This window comes from Coregonus clupeaformis, chromosome 26, assembly GCF_020615455.1.
Source record: "Coregonus clupeaformis isolate EN_2021a chromosome 26, ASM2061545v1, whole genome shotgun sequence".
Taxonomy (NCBI): domain Eukaryota; kingdom Metazoa; phylum Chordata; class Actinopteri; order Salmoniformes; family Salmonidae; genus Coregonus; species Coregonus clupeaformis.
The window spans coordinates 3513616-3527994 of record NC_059217.1 but is presented as its reverse complement, the minus strand read 5'-3'; the positions used below and the strand labels follow the sequence as shown (position 1 = coordinate 3527994).

The following is a 14379-nucleotide window of genomic DNA, read 5'->3' as shown; positions in this document are numbered from 1 at the left end:
CCTAAATCATCAATTCTTCGACATCACCTTACCACTGTTCTTAAATCAATTATGTATCAGCTGAGCCAACAAACACGGCTAAACATGACGTCAGGTAAGCCCCAATTGCTGAGCCAATCGCAGAGCCAAAGAGTACGCATGCGTATTTTGACGGAATTCCCCCCACTGGAAAAGCTTTTCCAACATATTTCTCAGCTAAGCTACACAGTTTGGTTGAACGCTTTCTTTAGGACAGGCACCATAATGTTCGAAAGAAATTGATTGTTTAGCCGACATTTCCTATTTACACATCAACGGAAGGTTCTAGAATGGTCATGTGATGTTGATTGACCAGTTGTGTTACATTTTGAAAAATACCCAGGTTATCCGTCTTCGTTTTTTTTTACGAATACCTCCTCTGTAACTTTCAAACTATCTAGGTTACTACATCGAAAAAAGGACGCGAATGTCGGTGAGCTCAAGGTGAACCGATGTTTCGTATTACTATGATGTTTTTTTTTCAGTAAAACTAAAGCGTGTCCCACGCTAGAGAATAAATAAATAACTGAATGTAGCACGTGAACTAGTTTGACCAATCACCGATCGAGTTCTGAACTGAAGTGTATAAATATGAGGCGGTTGCCCATAGAGACGTCCGCCATTGAAGACTAGTTTTCAATGTACTTCATATTGTTTAAACCTTGTATTGTGTTTTTATTCGTTAAAAAGCTTTTTAAAAAATAGCAACGTTTTTATTCACTGCATCATCTGCGACAGTCTCATTGGGCATCCTTCCAGCAGAACACGGTCGGCAAAGAGCGTCTGTCTCAGATCGGCAGTAAAAACAATCTTGTGCCAGAGACGGAAAGGTAAATGTGTAAAGATGTCAGGGATCGATATCCAACACATTGCGTTTAATCCGCTGGTTACTTTATTGTATCTCATGACGTTGAAACGGAAGGCTTGTGTGGGGGGAACTGTTTCGTTTGCGGTTCACTGACTTTTTGTGTGGGTCTTTAGACAGAAATCGTTTCCTGTCACCATTTTGTTACGTCAAACTAATTAGCTAACGTTATAGCTAAGATTCGCGTATGTCACATTCAGTGCAAAAATCAGAGCCATGTTTAGGATTCAAACATTAACGGTAGTTAATGTAGAATTTAATATGTAGGCTGGTAAAAGCTTTCGTGTTTCGGTACGAATTCCGCGTTGGCTATCTAGGCTAACATTCTCTATCTCACGCGTTACTAGCCACCGCATTTCGGTCGACCACGTTGAATGCATAATTCAAGCGTAGAGTTGACCAACAATAGAACGTACGATTGTTAATTGCTAGTTACTAACGTTAACTAGTCTGACCATTATTGTTGTAGCTAGCTATGTTACTTGTTATATTTGTATTAAACACAAAAACATATTAGACATTTCCCCCCCTTCTAGCCTGATGGCTAACGATGACTGCTAACTTGTTATTCTGCCTACCAGTAGAGGGCAGGCAATCGGCAGTCAGAAATGGAAAAGTGACGCATTGTTTCTCGCTGGTCAGAGTAAACAAGTTCCTTGCTATCTGGGATCATTGGGACGTCCATACCCTAACCTTTGTTAACCCATAATCAGAATGACGTTCATCCGCCAAGTACATTTACACATACTCAGAATTGTACTTTGTGATATGGTGCTGCTAGTGATAGACAGCATTTCGAGTAAGAATACAGAATACATGCCTCATCGGGCGCCAGGTATTTTCCAACCTTAACCATTGTACATTGCAACTTCCATGGGGGTAGGGACGTCTCAAAGGATCCCGGATAGCACGGACCTTTACCATCCATCACAAATCACACCCATTAATGTGTAATGTTAGGTTCTAGTAAATAAAACAATTGACATTTTTGTTTCTATCCATTCAGTCTTTGACTTTCTCACCCCGAAAATGTTTTCTTCAGTATTAGCGGCATGTGTATATATGTTTTTTAAAGAAGATACTACTAGCCACTTATATTACGTAACGTTAATTGGAAACTAATTTGAGTCTTGTTATGAATGTGTATTTTCTTTGTTGATACTGGTTTTGTATGTTGTCCTTGGAAGGACAAATTATAGTTTCTCTGTAAAAATCCAATGTATTTATTGAAAATAAACTGCCTAGAAAGATCAATATAACTTGTAATGTAAATTATTTGATTGGGTATGGGCAAAAGTCCAATCTAATTGAATATGTACATTTTTGAAGATTGCAATATTCTTGATGGGGTAAGTAGGTGACAAAGGCATCCATCTGTGCCAGCACAATTGTTATTGTTTTTATTTTTGTGACCTGTCACCTAGTTTGAATTTCAAGGCTGTAGGTTATAGTAAAGGTCCTCAGCCTAAAAGACTGGAAGTGAAACCTTGTCTTTATGACTGATTGGGCATTTCCCAGAGAGATGGAGCCTATCCTTTACCTTATTATAGACCATGTAGTTTGTTCATATGTTATATAATTAATTTCCTATGTTAATGGTGAAATTAGGTATTTTGTGAAGATGTTTTCAATGGAATAACAAGCGCCTAAGTTGAATCATCATAAAAAGATGTAGTAGCCATTGTCCTGGAATATAACGTTGGTACTGTGAAGCAGAACCTTGAACTTAGTGACTATTTTCTACTTTTGGGACACTGAAGAGAAAAGAGGCCTAATGCTTTTCCATGGGTTGATACTGAGAAAGTTGCTTCTTGAGTGTAACTAATTGCCAAAAATGTTTGACTGAAAACATTGATGTTTACAAGTTCATCAGTTGGCATGCTTTGTAGAGAGTCAATTGATACAACCATACTTTTCATGAAACTATTTTAGCTGGTTTAGTTGATGGTAGCGAGAAAAGCACAGCTCACAGAGGTGCTTTGCAGTGATTTGATGGGAGGGAGAATTGGTCAAAGTAGTTGCGGTTTTGTTTATCAAGCCATGGTCATCTGACAGATATCGAGGTAAGCAAGTTTGGAGCTTTGGATGCCACGTTGGACACCAGAATTGTAACGTTGACTATGGCCAACAATGCACAGTTCCAGTAGGTGGCAGTAGAAACCAGCAGTTTGAATGGCATAGGATTAAAGATGCACAATGCAGAAATTGCTCCGCCATTTCCTGGTTGCTAAAATTCTAATAGTTTGCCTAATTTCAGTTTGTGACAAAACAAGCAAGTGTATTGTAGAGAATGATTGTACCGTCTAAACCGCTGTGAAATATTTTTTACAAAACCATGAATATTGTTTGAAGCTGGTGTACTAAACCAAAAGTACAAGATAGGGAGGCATAGAAATAGCGCACATACCAGATCTACCACTCCTTAGACTTGCTTTCAATGAGCACGACAGATCTATAACACACATTTCTATGTGAATTTGGTTGGATTGCCCAAAAAGTTACATATTGCAGCTTTAAATTGGTTGCTTTTTGTAGTCCTGTTTTGCTTTCAATTTTATTTAGCAAAACCCTTGTCAGTAATATGTTTAATTTTGTTTGTCCCCTGCACAAAATCGAAATGTATCAATCTGCCTGTTTGGTACGGGCTATGGACACACACTGGTGTACGATATGGCAGTGACTGGTTCACCTATTGCTGTGGTTCTCAAACCTCTCCTTGGGGACCCCTAGATAATTTAGTTCTCTGAACTAGCTCGCCTGAGTCCCCTATTCAACTAATTATCAAGACCTTGAATCAGGTGTGCTAGCTCTGGAATAGATCAAATGCATGGAATTGCTGGGGGTCCCCGAGGAGAGGTTTGAGAACCACTGACCTATTGGCCTTTCAGAGCAAAAGCCTTCCTATGCTAATGAAACAGACAGTTCAGCAACTTGCATGGCAGTGTGATCCTGCTCTGGATGTTTTGATCAGGAGGTAAATTTTTGTATTTTATGTTAGTCACACAATTGTGCTGTTATCTAGTGCGGGGGAAAAAACATCCATGCTGAAAACCACCCCTCTCTTTCAGTGGTCTTGGAGGAATATGTGTGATGAAAGCTGAGCTACAGGAAACAAGTGCCTCTCTGAATTGCTACCCCGTGTCTACCGACCTTCGGACTGCACCACGATGACAAATGCCGTATGTCCCCCGATGTCCATGGTGGGAGGCGTGAACCCTCCTCCCCCGGAGTTCAAGAACCCCAAGAAGCCCGGCCGTCTCACCAACCAGCTGCAGTACCTGGAGAAGGTGGTGGTCAAGGCCCTGTGGAGACACAACTTCTCCTGGCCTTTCAGGACGCCTGTCGATGCTGTCGGACTGCACATTCCAGTGAGTCTCTCACTTTTGTTACTTGCAATAACTGATATGTGGTATTTCCCTACTAAACTAAGTTGAATGCACTGACTGTAAGTTGCTCTAGATAAGTGTCTGCTAAATGACTAAAATGTAATTGTCAAATGTTTTTTATTTTAGTACTGCACATCCATCATGACCTCTTATGAATTATTTTCCCATTATTTCTCTATTTTAGGATTACTATACAATTATCAAGACGCCAATGGACTTGAGCACCATCAAGAAGCGTCTTCAGAATAATTATTACTGGAAAGCGATGGAATGCATACAAGACTTCAACAAATTGTTCACCAACTGCTATGTATATAATCGGGTAAGGAAAAAAACATTTGAAATTAGTTTCCCATTCAATGACAGAATGCTCAATAATCGTTATTAAATTTTTCAGCCTGGAGATGACATAGTTCTGATGGCTCAAGCCTTGGAGAAGATCTTCCTACAGAGAGTGGCTGAGATGCCCCAGGAGGAGACTGAGACATCTGTCATCACAACCAAGAACCCAGTGAAGGGTGGGAGAAAGTCCTCTGCTGGTAAGCTACACTGCTGCTCCAGTGGCTTAATCTTACACATACATTGTATGCGTCCCAAATGGGTGGCACCCTATTCCCTTTATAGTGCACTACTTTTGACCAGGGCCATAAGGTTCAGGTCAAAAGTAGTGCATTATAAAGGGAATAGGTTACCATTTGGGCCGCAACCGTACTGTCTTTCATGTACTTTCTGCCTTCTTAATGTCCTCTTATCTTCTGTGTAGGTGTGATAAAGCTGAGGCCCCAGTCCCCTGTGTCTGAGGTAGTATTCCAGCAGACCGTGATGGTCATCCCTCTTGAGGCCCAACACACCATCCCTCCTGCTGCCCAGCTCTCCTCTCAGATAGCATCCAAAGTCAGTACCTCTAAACAATTACCTCACTATATGTACTTTATATATTTTATACAACGGGTGGTTCTAATCCTGAATGCTGGTTGGTTAAAACTGCTTTGCAGCCGGTGTCTATTCCACAAGTTACCACAGGCATTTTAACGTCATAGATTTAGCCGATTTACTCTGTTCCATCTGGTGGTCAGTGACCCCGCTGTCCTGGCGTCGTGGGGGAGCTTGTTCCACCATTGGGGTGCCAGAGCAGCAAATAGCTTTGACTGGGCTGAGCGGGAACTGTGCTTCCGTAGAGGTAGGGGGGCTAGCAGGCCAGAAGTGGATGAACGTAGTGCCCTCGTTTGGGTGTAGGGTCTGATCAGAGCCTGAAGGTAAGGAGGTGCCGTTCCCCTCACAAATCCGTAGGCAAGCACCATGGTCTTGTAGTAAAAAAAGACCTCTCTGGATAAGAGCGTCTGGTAAATGACGAAAATGTAATGTAATGTAGTAGATGCGAGCCTCAACTGGAAGCCAGTGGAGTGTGCGGAGGAGCGGGGTGACATGAGAGAACTTGGGAAGGTTGAACACCAGACGGGCTGCAGCGTTCTGGATAAGTTGTAGGGGTTTAATGGCACAGGCAGGGAGCCCAGCCAACAGCGAGTTGCGGTAATCCAGACGGGAGATGACAAGTGCCTGGATTAGGACCTGTGCCGCTTTCTGTGTAAGGTAGGGTCGTACTCTGCGACTGTTGTAGAGCATAAACCTGCAGGATCGGGTCACCGCTTTGATGTTAGCAGAGAACGACAGGGTGTTGTCCAGGGTCACGCCAAGGTTCTTTGCACTCTGGGAGGAGGACACAATGGAGTTGTCAACCGTGATGGCGAGATCATGGAGAGGGCAGTCCTTCCCCGGGAGGAAGAGCAGCTCCGTCTTGCCGAGGTTCAGCTTGTGGTGGTGATCCGACATCCACACTGATATGTTTGCCAGACATGCAGAGATGCGATTCGCCACCTGGTTATCAGAAGGGGGAAAGGAGAAAATTAATTGTGTCGTCTGCGTAGCAATGATAGGAGAGACCATGTGAGGATATGACAGAGCCAAGTGACTTGGTGTATAGAGAGAATAGGAGAGGGCCTAGAACTGAGCCCTGGGGGACACCAGTGGTGAGAGCATGTGGTGCAGAGACAGATTCTCGCCACGCCACCTGGTAGGAGCGACCTGTCAGGTAGGACGCAATCCAAGAGTGAGCAGTGCCGGAGATGCCCAACTCGGAGATGGTGGAGAGGAGGATCTGATGGTTCACAGTATCAAAGGCAGCAAATAGGTCTAGAAGGATAAGAGCAGAGGAGAGAGAGTTAGCTTTAGCAGTGCGGAGAGCCTCTGTGACACAGAGAAGAGCAGTCTCAGTTGAATGACCAGTCTTGAAACCTGACTGGTTTGGATCAAGAAGGTCATTCTGAGAGCGATAGCAGGAGAGTTGGCTAGAGACGGCACGCTCAAGAGTTTTGGAGAGAAAAGAAAGAAGGGATACTGGTCTGTAGTTGTTGACATCTTAGGGATTGAGTGTAGGATTTTTGAGGAGGGGTGCAACTCTCGCTCTCTCTATACCACTTATACATGCCACATAAACATCACTTTTGTTGTATTCATATAGTTGTATTCATATAGTTTCAGATCAAGAAGGGTGTGAAGAGAAAAGCAGACACCACCACACCGACAGCCTCTGCTCCGATCACCAGCTGCGAGTCGTCCCCCATCGTCGACGGCTCGACGCCCTGTAAGCTGTTCTCCAGGCGGGGCAGCGGTCGGCCCATCAAACCCCCCAGGAAAGACCTGCCTGACTACCCCCAGCACCACAAGAGCAAGAATAGTAAGCTCTCTGATCAGCTCCGCTTCTGTAACTGCATCCTGAAGGAGATGTTCACCAAGAGGCACGCGGCCTACGCCTGGCCCTTCTACAAGCCGGTGGATACGGAGACCCTGGGTCTACACGACTACCACGACATCATCATGCAGCCCATGGACCTGGGAACCATACGGGTTAGATGGCCGGGTTACACTAAACTTGTGTTGAACGAGAGAGGCTAGTTAGTATCTGCCAGGGTTACATTGGCCAATCTATATCTTGTCCCTTGTTCTCTCTCACTGTTATGAAGATTACCGTATTTGTGATGATACTGAAGACGTACGTGTTTTTTCACAGAAAAAATTTGTTGAACGTGAATACATGGATGCCCAGGATTTTGCTGCTGATTTCAGACTCATGTTCTCCAACTGTTACAAATACAACCCACCCACCCATGAGGTTGTTATTATGGCAAGAAAACTCCAGGTATGATTGCCCTTTTTTCAACCAGTCTAGTCCCTAGAAGTTGTCTAAATGAATTGCAATGCAATAGCGATAGTACAATATGCAGGGATGCAAACTCGTCGCTTTTCGGCGAGATTTGCCGTTTTGATCTCAAAATAGGCCATCCACGTGAATCGTGTAGATCTGAAGGGGGGATAAAAAGATTGATGTCATATGTGTTCCATCCAATGTCACGTGTGACAGCTGTGATCAGCCAGCTGCATCCCCTACCAGCCATTGCTCACGCCTGCTTCTCTCTGTCCGCTCTTGCTGCGCATCTCCAGTTTTAAAATGTAATTAAGCCGTGATGGCGAGCTGGGGTGTGCGGACATGAATGAATCCCTGTGGTATCACGATACTACTCGGTATTGCGATATCGCTTGGTATCGCTTCATTAGTCAAATGTTGGTATTATGACAAAACTACTCTGAAAATAAGCACATTTCCTTGCACTTCACACACATTTTTCACGTGTTTCAGTGCAAAAAAAATTCACCAGTTTGCATCCCTGAATATGAAGATGGGTGGTTGGTGAGAATGTTTGACTAGATTAATTGTGGCCCCTACCCACTAGGATGTGTTTGAGGAGCGCTGGCTGAAGCTTCCAGACGAGCCAGTGAGGAGGGCTGGTGGGCCAGGTCACCACAGGGACGGGAGAGGAGACGGGCCTGAGAGCTCCTCTAGCACAGGCAGCAGTACCGGCGAGAGCTCGTCGGAATCTGAGTTCTCCTCAGACTCTCAGGAGGAAGAAGAGGCCAGAGCTCTACGGTTGGCTAAACTAGAGGAACAGGTATGTCGTCACACCGCTTGTGTCATCTTACCTGGCCATGCTGACATCACTGTTCTGTTACGTACTACCGTGTATCTAACTGATGCCCCCTCTCCTCCGCTCTTCTCAGTTGAAAGCGGTGCACGATCAGCTGCAGAGACTCACCCAGGAGCCCCTGCTGAAACCAAAGAAGAAAGAGAAGTCAAAGGAGAGAAGAAAAAAGAGGGAAACGAGTAGTAGACCAAAGCATGAAGAAGACCTGCGGAAAGCTAAAGTGCAGGAGAAGTGCATTAACAAGGGCACGCCTTCTGTGTAAGTGACCAAGTCTTTGTTGATGATAAATTGCTCTTATTGTTTTTTTTTAATCTCCCTTCCCAGTGGAACCTCCTTTTTTTACAAACCAATACAAAGGATTATTGACTTTCATGTTGCCTCTGTTAGTTAAAAAAAACTAACTTTCATTGTCCTACCAAGAGTTCCTTATTGTCTTTTTACCCCTCTAAAGGCACGGCAAGAGGAGGAAGATGGCTCTCCCTGTGGTGCCCTATGAGTCTGAGGAGGACGAGGTCCCGGCGGTGCCCATGTTGTACGGTGAGAAGAGGCAGCTGAGCCTGGACATCAACAAGCTGCCGGGGGACAAGCTGGGCAAGGTGGTGAACATCATCCAGGCCAGGGAGGCCTCGCTCAGAGACGCCAACCCTGAGGAGATAGAGATCGACTTTGAGACCCTCAAGCCCTCCACACTCAGGGCCCTGGAGAGCTTCGTCATGACCTGCCTCAGGAAACGGCCCAAGAAACTCAACTGTGAGTAGTTGCAGTGCACACCTTCCTTCCTTCGGTCCTTGTGGGTTGATTATTGCACATGTATCTCTGTACTGCTGACCAAGGACTTTACTAGGCTCAAATGTCATTCTTTACCCTATTCCTTCTTCCAGTGAATAAGCTGGTGAAAGCCAAAGGAGAGATGCAGACTGTGAAGAAGCAGGATGCAGAGAAACATCTCCAGAGTATTACTGATGAGTCGAGCTCACTGGCCAATAAGAAGAAGTCAACAAGTAAGTAAACACTGAAGCTGTGGTAGCAAGGACCAGTATGTCTGTTATTTAGGGGCCTTGTTGTCCTTAGGAGGGTCGGGGGAAACAGGTTCTTCGGTGTTCTCTCTGCTGTCCAATAGGGAATAACTCAATTGTGCTTGCCTCAGTCTTTCTCTCTGTTGTCCTATACGTGATAGTTGTCCCTCTCTGTTTCCCTCCAGATGAGCCCCCTATGGCTCCTCCTGTCTCAGACCTGGCCCGGCCATCCCGTCTCAGTGAGAACAGCAGCTCTTCCTCCTCCGGCTCTGACAGCTCCAGCAGTAGTAGTGATTCTAGCACTTCTGATAGCAGTGACTCTGAATCAGGTTAGCTGTTCTCCTCAGCACTAAGCACTATCCCCCACCCCCTACCTACCCACCTCGCTTTCCTGCAAGGGCACTCCCTCCACACTTCCCCCCCACTCTCTGTACACTAATGGAGTGAGAGAAAATGATACGGCTAAAAACCCACCTGGACTCTAGCCTCTGTAGCACAGTATAACTTTTTCACCTGCTGGCAAAACCAAAATACTTGAAGAAATATTAAAGTGTTATCGTTTCATATTTTTGAATGTTCGTTCATTGGGTGTTTTTATATTTATTTATTTGTGCACTTAGTCTATACTACAGAGAGCAGTGAACTGTCACAAACATCTATCTTTAGATTATTACAGTGCTGTATTTATTTATTTGTTTGTTAATGTTATTTTTATAATGCAAACAAATGGTGCTTAGTTTGAAATGAGGCCAGCCAGCCTTCTGTGCAAAATGTCATTTATCCAGCGGGCACCAGACTGCTGCTGTCCAAATCTGAAGTACATTTTAAGAATGGGGACAAGTTCTTAAACAGCCCATATAGGCCTGGTGCTATTTATGAGCCAAATATCTTATTTACACTCCTACCGGTACACATCTTCTATAAACATAGTAAAAATCTGATGGATAGGGTTACTCTTCAACCCCCTCTCATCTCACCCTCCATACGCTGAGCCATTGCAGGGTCAAAGCTGGTCCTCACTTAAGACTGCAGCACTCATCACTGTTCACCAATTGATTGTACTCAGATTTTTGTTACTTTTTGTTTTGGGTTTTTGCAAGATTTTGTATGGAGCAATATAAGCATAATACACGTACATCAGATTGTATTTGAAGTACTCGACAGATTGTAACGTTAATGCAGAGCTTGATGGAGTAGGATTTCTGCTACACTGCTGCATTTTGTAGGTAGTGCAAATGTTTTTTGTTCCATTTGTACCTAACATGGGTAGAATTTTAAACGTGTCTGTCTTGGTGGTCAACGCCTAGAGTTTCAAATAAATACATTTTGATAGACTATTTTACATTTTACCGTTAAGTGGTGTTTTTCTTTTAATTTGTATCACATCTTCAAACAGTTAAATCCTACTAGACACATTAACTTGCAACCACAAGTTTAGCTTTTACTGAAAACTGGGGATGAAATAGTAGTGATTCCAGGGTAGATCAGTGGAATTGTTTTCGTATTATTTAAAGGTAAGTAAAGATGTGTATATTTTTATTTTCCATTTATCCAACTGTGGATAAATTGAATTACTATTGCGCATGTCTTTCAGTAAAGAAATCTAAGAAGAAAAAGAAATGCAAAGACACTCCACACAAGTTCAAGACGAAGGTAAATATCTAACACAGCCCCTGCTTTCTCTAACCCAGTGGTCTAGGTCACATGGGTTATACCTTATATTTGGATGAACATGCTTGGAACTACAGTGTGTTTTCATTATAAATTGTAAGTAATTTCTTTCCCGTCAAACAGAAGTCAAAAAAGAAGAAATCTGCTAAGAAAGACCTATTGTCGGAGTCCTCTCCCCAGACCAGCCAGCCCCCGCCTGCCTCTGCCTCTCTAGCCCCAGCAGTAGTCACTAAAGGCCAGCCTCTAGAGCTACTCGTGTCACCCCCAGGTAGCAAACGCTTGTTGCCTTCACATTCTGTGTCTGTGTGTTAGTGCGTTGGCTATAAAGGAACTCAATGGACAACCATGCCAAGTTCTGTAACACTGTCTTTCATTACATTTTTAAAGGTTGTTGACAAGTCCTTAGTGTCAGCCCTTGCTATGGATATACGATTTCCCCTGTAAAACAGCAGGTTTTAAACCCATGGAAGGTCTAAGGCTGGACCGAGGCCCCTGTGGAAATCACATAAGGAGAAGATTGTATTGTTTGGATTAGATGAAAAAGCTGGATTGCCTGGTCATTTCTCTGGGCCGTGTTGCTCTCAGTCTCATGGGATGTGACATTTAGTTGAGTTTAACCAGAAGCCTACACCCTTTACTCACTTTCTCTTGAATTTCCCCTTCTCCTTCCCTCCACTCTCAGCCTTACACAGCCGCCTGCCTCCGCAGCCTTCAAGACCAAGTGCCAAAGCAGCACCACTACCTCGCAAAAACCAGTTGGCCCCCCTGCAGCTCACTGACAGTCAGCCCCAACAACAGCAGGACCCCCTGGCCCCGTCTGAGAGCCCCACTACTCCCTCTCTCACTCCCCCTTCCTCCTGTGACCCCACTCTTACTCTGCCCACAGACCCACTAAACACAACACTTACCCTCACACACAAACCTCCCTCCAGCCTGCTCTGTTCCCCCCAAACCCCTCCTTATCCCCTAGCTCTCCTCCCTTCTCCTCGTTGTCAATCACTAGCCCAGACACAGGAGGGGAAAACTGGGCCAGTCTCTCTTGAGCCACCTGATAGGGCACAATGGGAAGGTAAGGGCTCTTCAGTCAGCTTAGCAGCCCCCCTAGCTTTTAGCATGTCCCCTCCCCTGTGTGCTGCCTGTGCTGCTAAGGTCTGTGTGTCGCCTGTAGATGGTGTGTTTTTAGCTTGCTGTGGAGTTCATACCATTCCACCATCGCTGTTTGTTTTTACATTGCCGTGCAGTGTTCTAGATGCCATGTCACCATCTCTGTAGCCCTGGCTGCATGTCTCATCTCGCTCCTCATCAACTGCCTGCCTGCCGGCTTCCATCCACAGTGTTGGTGTCTGTCTGTGTGGAGAATAACGCCCTGCTTTGTTTTTCTCCTGTCCATCTGCGCTGCTGTCCCCTCTGACCTCTCCTGCAGTTTTACTACAGGCTGCAGATAGCAGATATGAGGTATGCTCTCCTCTTCCTGTTGTTGATGGATGAATTGTGACGCTAGATTAAAACACATTTATTAATATCGCAAGAGCGTTGATTGGTATATTTTCTTTGAAGGACATTTTTATTAGAATCGATACAAGTCTACAGAGTGTTTTCTGTTGCAATTGAAATGTGTTTTTCATTGGCCAAATATTTCAGGGGTGGAGACAGCCGGTTGATTGTGTGAAAAAGCATTGGCCTTAGCCCTGGGAGAGGGCGGTAATGGAGGTTTAATACTCTAAATCTCACTTTGCGGTAGCAGCAGCCGTGCCCAGTGCTGTTGTCCCCTCTACAAGACAGCCCATTACAGCCTGTGAAGGATGACAGGAGGCCCTCTGAAGCACTGGGGGAGACCCACTCCAGGATTCTACAGAAACAGCCTTGTAAGCAGAACTGTGTGTGGGTGTAGGAATGTTTTTGTGTATGGAATTTTGTTCATTTGTAATTGATTTGCAGACATCTTTTTAATGGACTGAATATATTTTCTCTACCTCCCCAGATCCCAGACACTCTGACGGTGTGTTTGATGGTGGCAACACCAGCCTCTCTCATCCAGCTAATAAACCCACTGCAGATGGAAAAAACACACCTGCCAAAAAGGTAAGCTAATGTAACTGAAACATAACACTAGCATCATGAATTACTTGAAATGTACTGTATGCATGCCCATCGGAAGCGTTTGTCCAAAAAATGTGACACGTCATTTGTGAAACTATCCTGTGTAGGATATTGTCCTGAAGAACGCAGACTCCTGGGCTAGTTTGGGGAAGATGGCCATTTCCACTCCCTCCACGGTGAAGTCTTCAAAGGAGAGCTTTGATAAGTTTCGCCGGGCAGCCATTGAGAAGGAGGAGAGAGAGAGAGCTCTCATTCTGAAGAGGACTCAGATGAAGGCTTCGGGGAAGAGCAGGTACTTATTCATTCATCCATCCACTCATATTTTCTTAATCTATTCTTTAGTCTTTTCTTATCAGTTTTGTATCTTGTAGGTAATGCTGCTTCACCCAAACTCCTCCAATTATGAAGTAGATGTCTCTTAATACGTGAGTGGTACTTGATGAGCCAGGTAAAAGTGTTGTGATGTTTTCTTTTCAGCCTGACCATGCCAGTATTGTTGCCAGTGGCAGTACCCGTGCCACCTAGAGCTGCAGAATCGGAGCCCCTGCCATGTAGAACACCAGAGCCAGCAGAGATCCCCCTGCCGACGGAGGCCATCGTGGAGCCTCAGACTCCTAAAGATCTAGAGCCCCTGAAAGAGGAGCCTCCAGCGGCTGCCTCAACCCCACCTCCGCCCCTCACTACCCAGACATCTGTAGACGGGGAGAGGGAGATGGCCCGCAGGAGAGAACAGGAGCGACGCAGACGAGAGGCTGTACGTCCCTTTCCTTCCATTTTTGCCTTCATTTGTTTTATTGTGCCAGTCATTCTTCTGTTCCTTGTTGTAGTTTTATCCAGGCTGTAATAAAACGTCTTCCCTTTTCTCCCTCAGATGTCTGGTGTCATTGACATGACAATGCAGAGTGACATCATGGCAACATTTGAGAAGAACCTGGACTAACATAAAATGGCAGGAGACCATGCAGCTTGTGACTGACGTCTGTCTTCTGTTGTTGGAGAATAAATAATAGAGCTTGGTGTTCTAGTAAACGTCACCCTAGGCTCCTCCTCTCCCTCCAGACACTGGCTGTCTGAACCAACCACGCAGCATCTAGATGATGGAAAGGGGTCATTATGGGTGTGTCCCAAATGACACCCTATCCCCTATATAGTGCACTACTTGTGGGCCCTATTGGCCCTGGTCAATCGTAATACACTAAATAGGGAATAGTGTGCATTTTGGGATGAAGGCTATTATTATCCTTACCAGGAGACGCTTGTACTGTAGCGGAAGCTTGTACTGTAGC

The 14379-nt window shown here is 44.8% G+C and overlaps 1 protein-coding gene across 4 annotated transcripts; it reads left to right on the top strand.

Moving 5' to 3' along the window:
• Positions 1-204: 204 nt before the first annotated feature.
• Positions 205-14127, top strand: LOC121540518 (bromodomain testis-specific protein). Of its 4 annotated transcripts, none has more exons than XM_041849450.2 (21): positions 205-848; positions 3952-4251; positions 4454-4591; positions 4667-4808; positions 5033-5163; positions 6802-7173; positions 7337-7465; positions 8058-8273; positions 8383-8564; positions 8758-9056; positions 9188-9307; positions 9508-9651; positions 10917-10975; positions 11117-11261; positions 11676-12062; positions 12417-12448; positions 12738-12858; positions 12975-13075; positions 13201-13385; positions 13571-13847; positions 13965-14127. In XM_041849450.2, the coding sequence occupies exons 2-21, from the start codon at positions 4051-4053 to the stop codon at positions 14031-14033; spliced, it is 3450 nt and encodes a 1149-aa protein (XP_041705384.2). In that variant the 5' UTR covers positions 205-848; positions 3952-4050; the 3' UTR covers positions 14034-14127. The 4 variants fall into 4 exon arrangements, with proteins under 4 accessions (XP_041705384.2, XP_041705383.2, XP_041705386.2 ...); XM_041849449.2 differs by having other exon boundaries at positions 12735-12858; XM_041849452.2 differs by lacking the exon at positions 11676-12062 and having other exon boundaries at positions 206-848.
• Positions 14128-14379: the final 252 nt, after the last annotated feature.

Excerpts from the sequence above, each read along its gene's own strand:
- LOC121540518 (XM_041849449.2), top strand. The coding sequence starts at position 4,051 with ATGACAAATGCCGTATGTCCCCCGATGTCCATGGTGGGAGGCGTGAAC. Across the intron at positions 4,809-5,032 it reads TGGGAGAAAGTCCTCTGCTG|GTGTGATAAAGCTGAGGCCC; the intron begins GTAAGCTACACT and ends TCTTCTGTGTAG. Across the intron at positions 13,386-13,570 it reads AAGGCTTCGGGGAAGAGCAG|CCTGACCATGCCAGTATTGT; the intron begins GTACTTATTCAT and ends TTTTCTTTTCAG.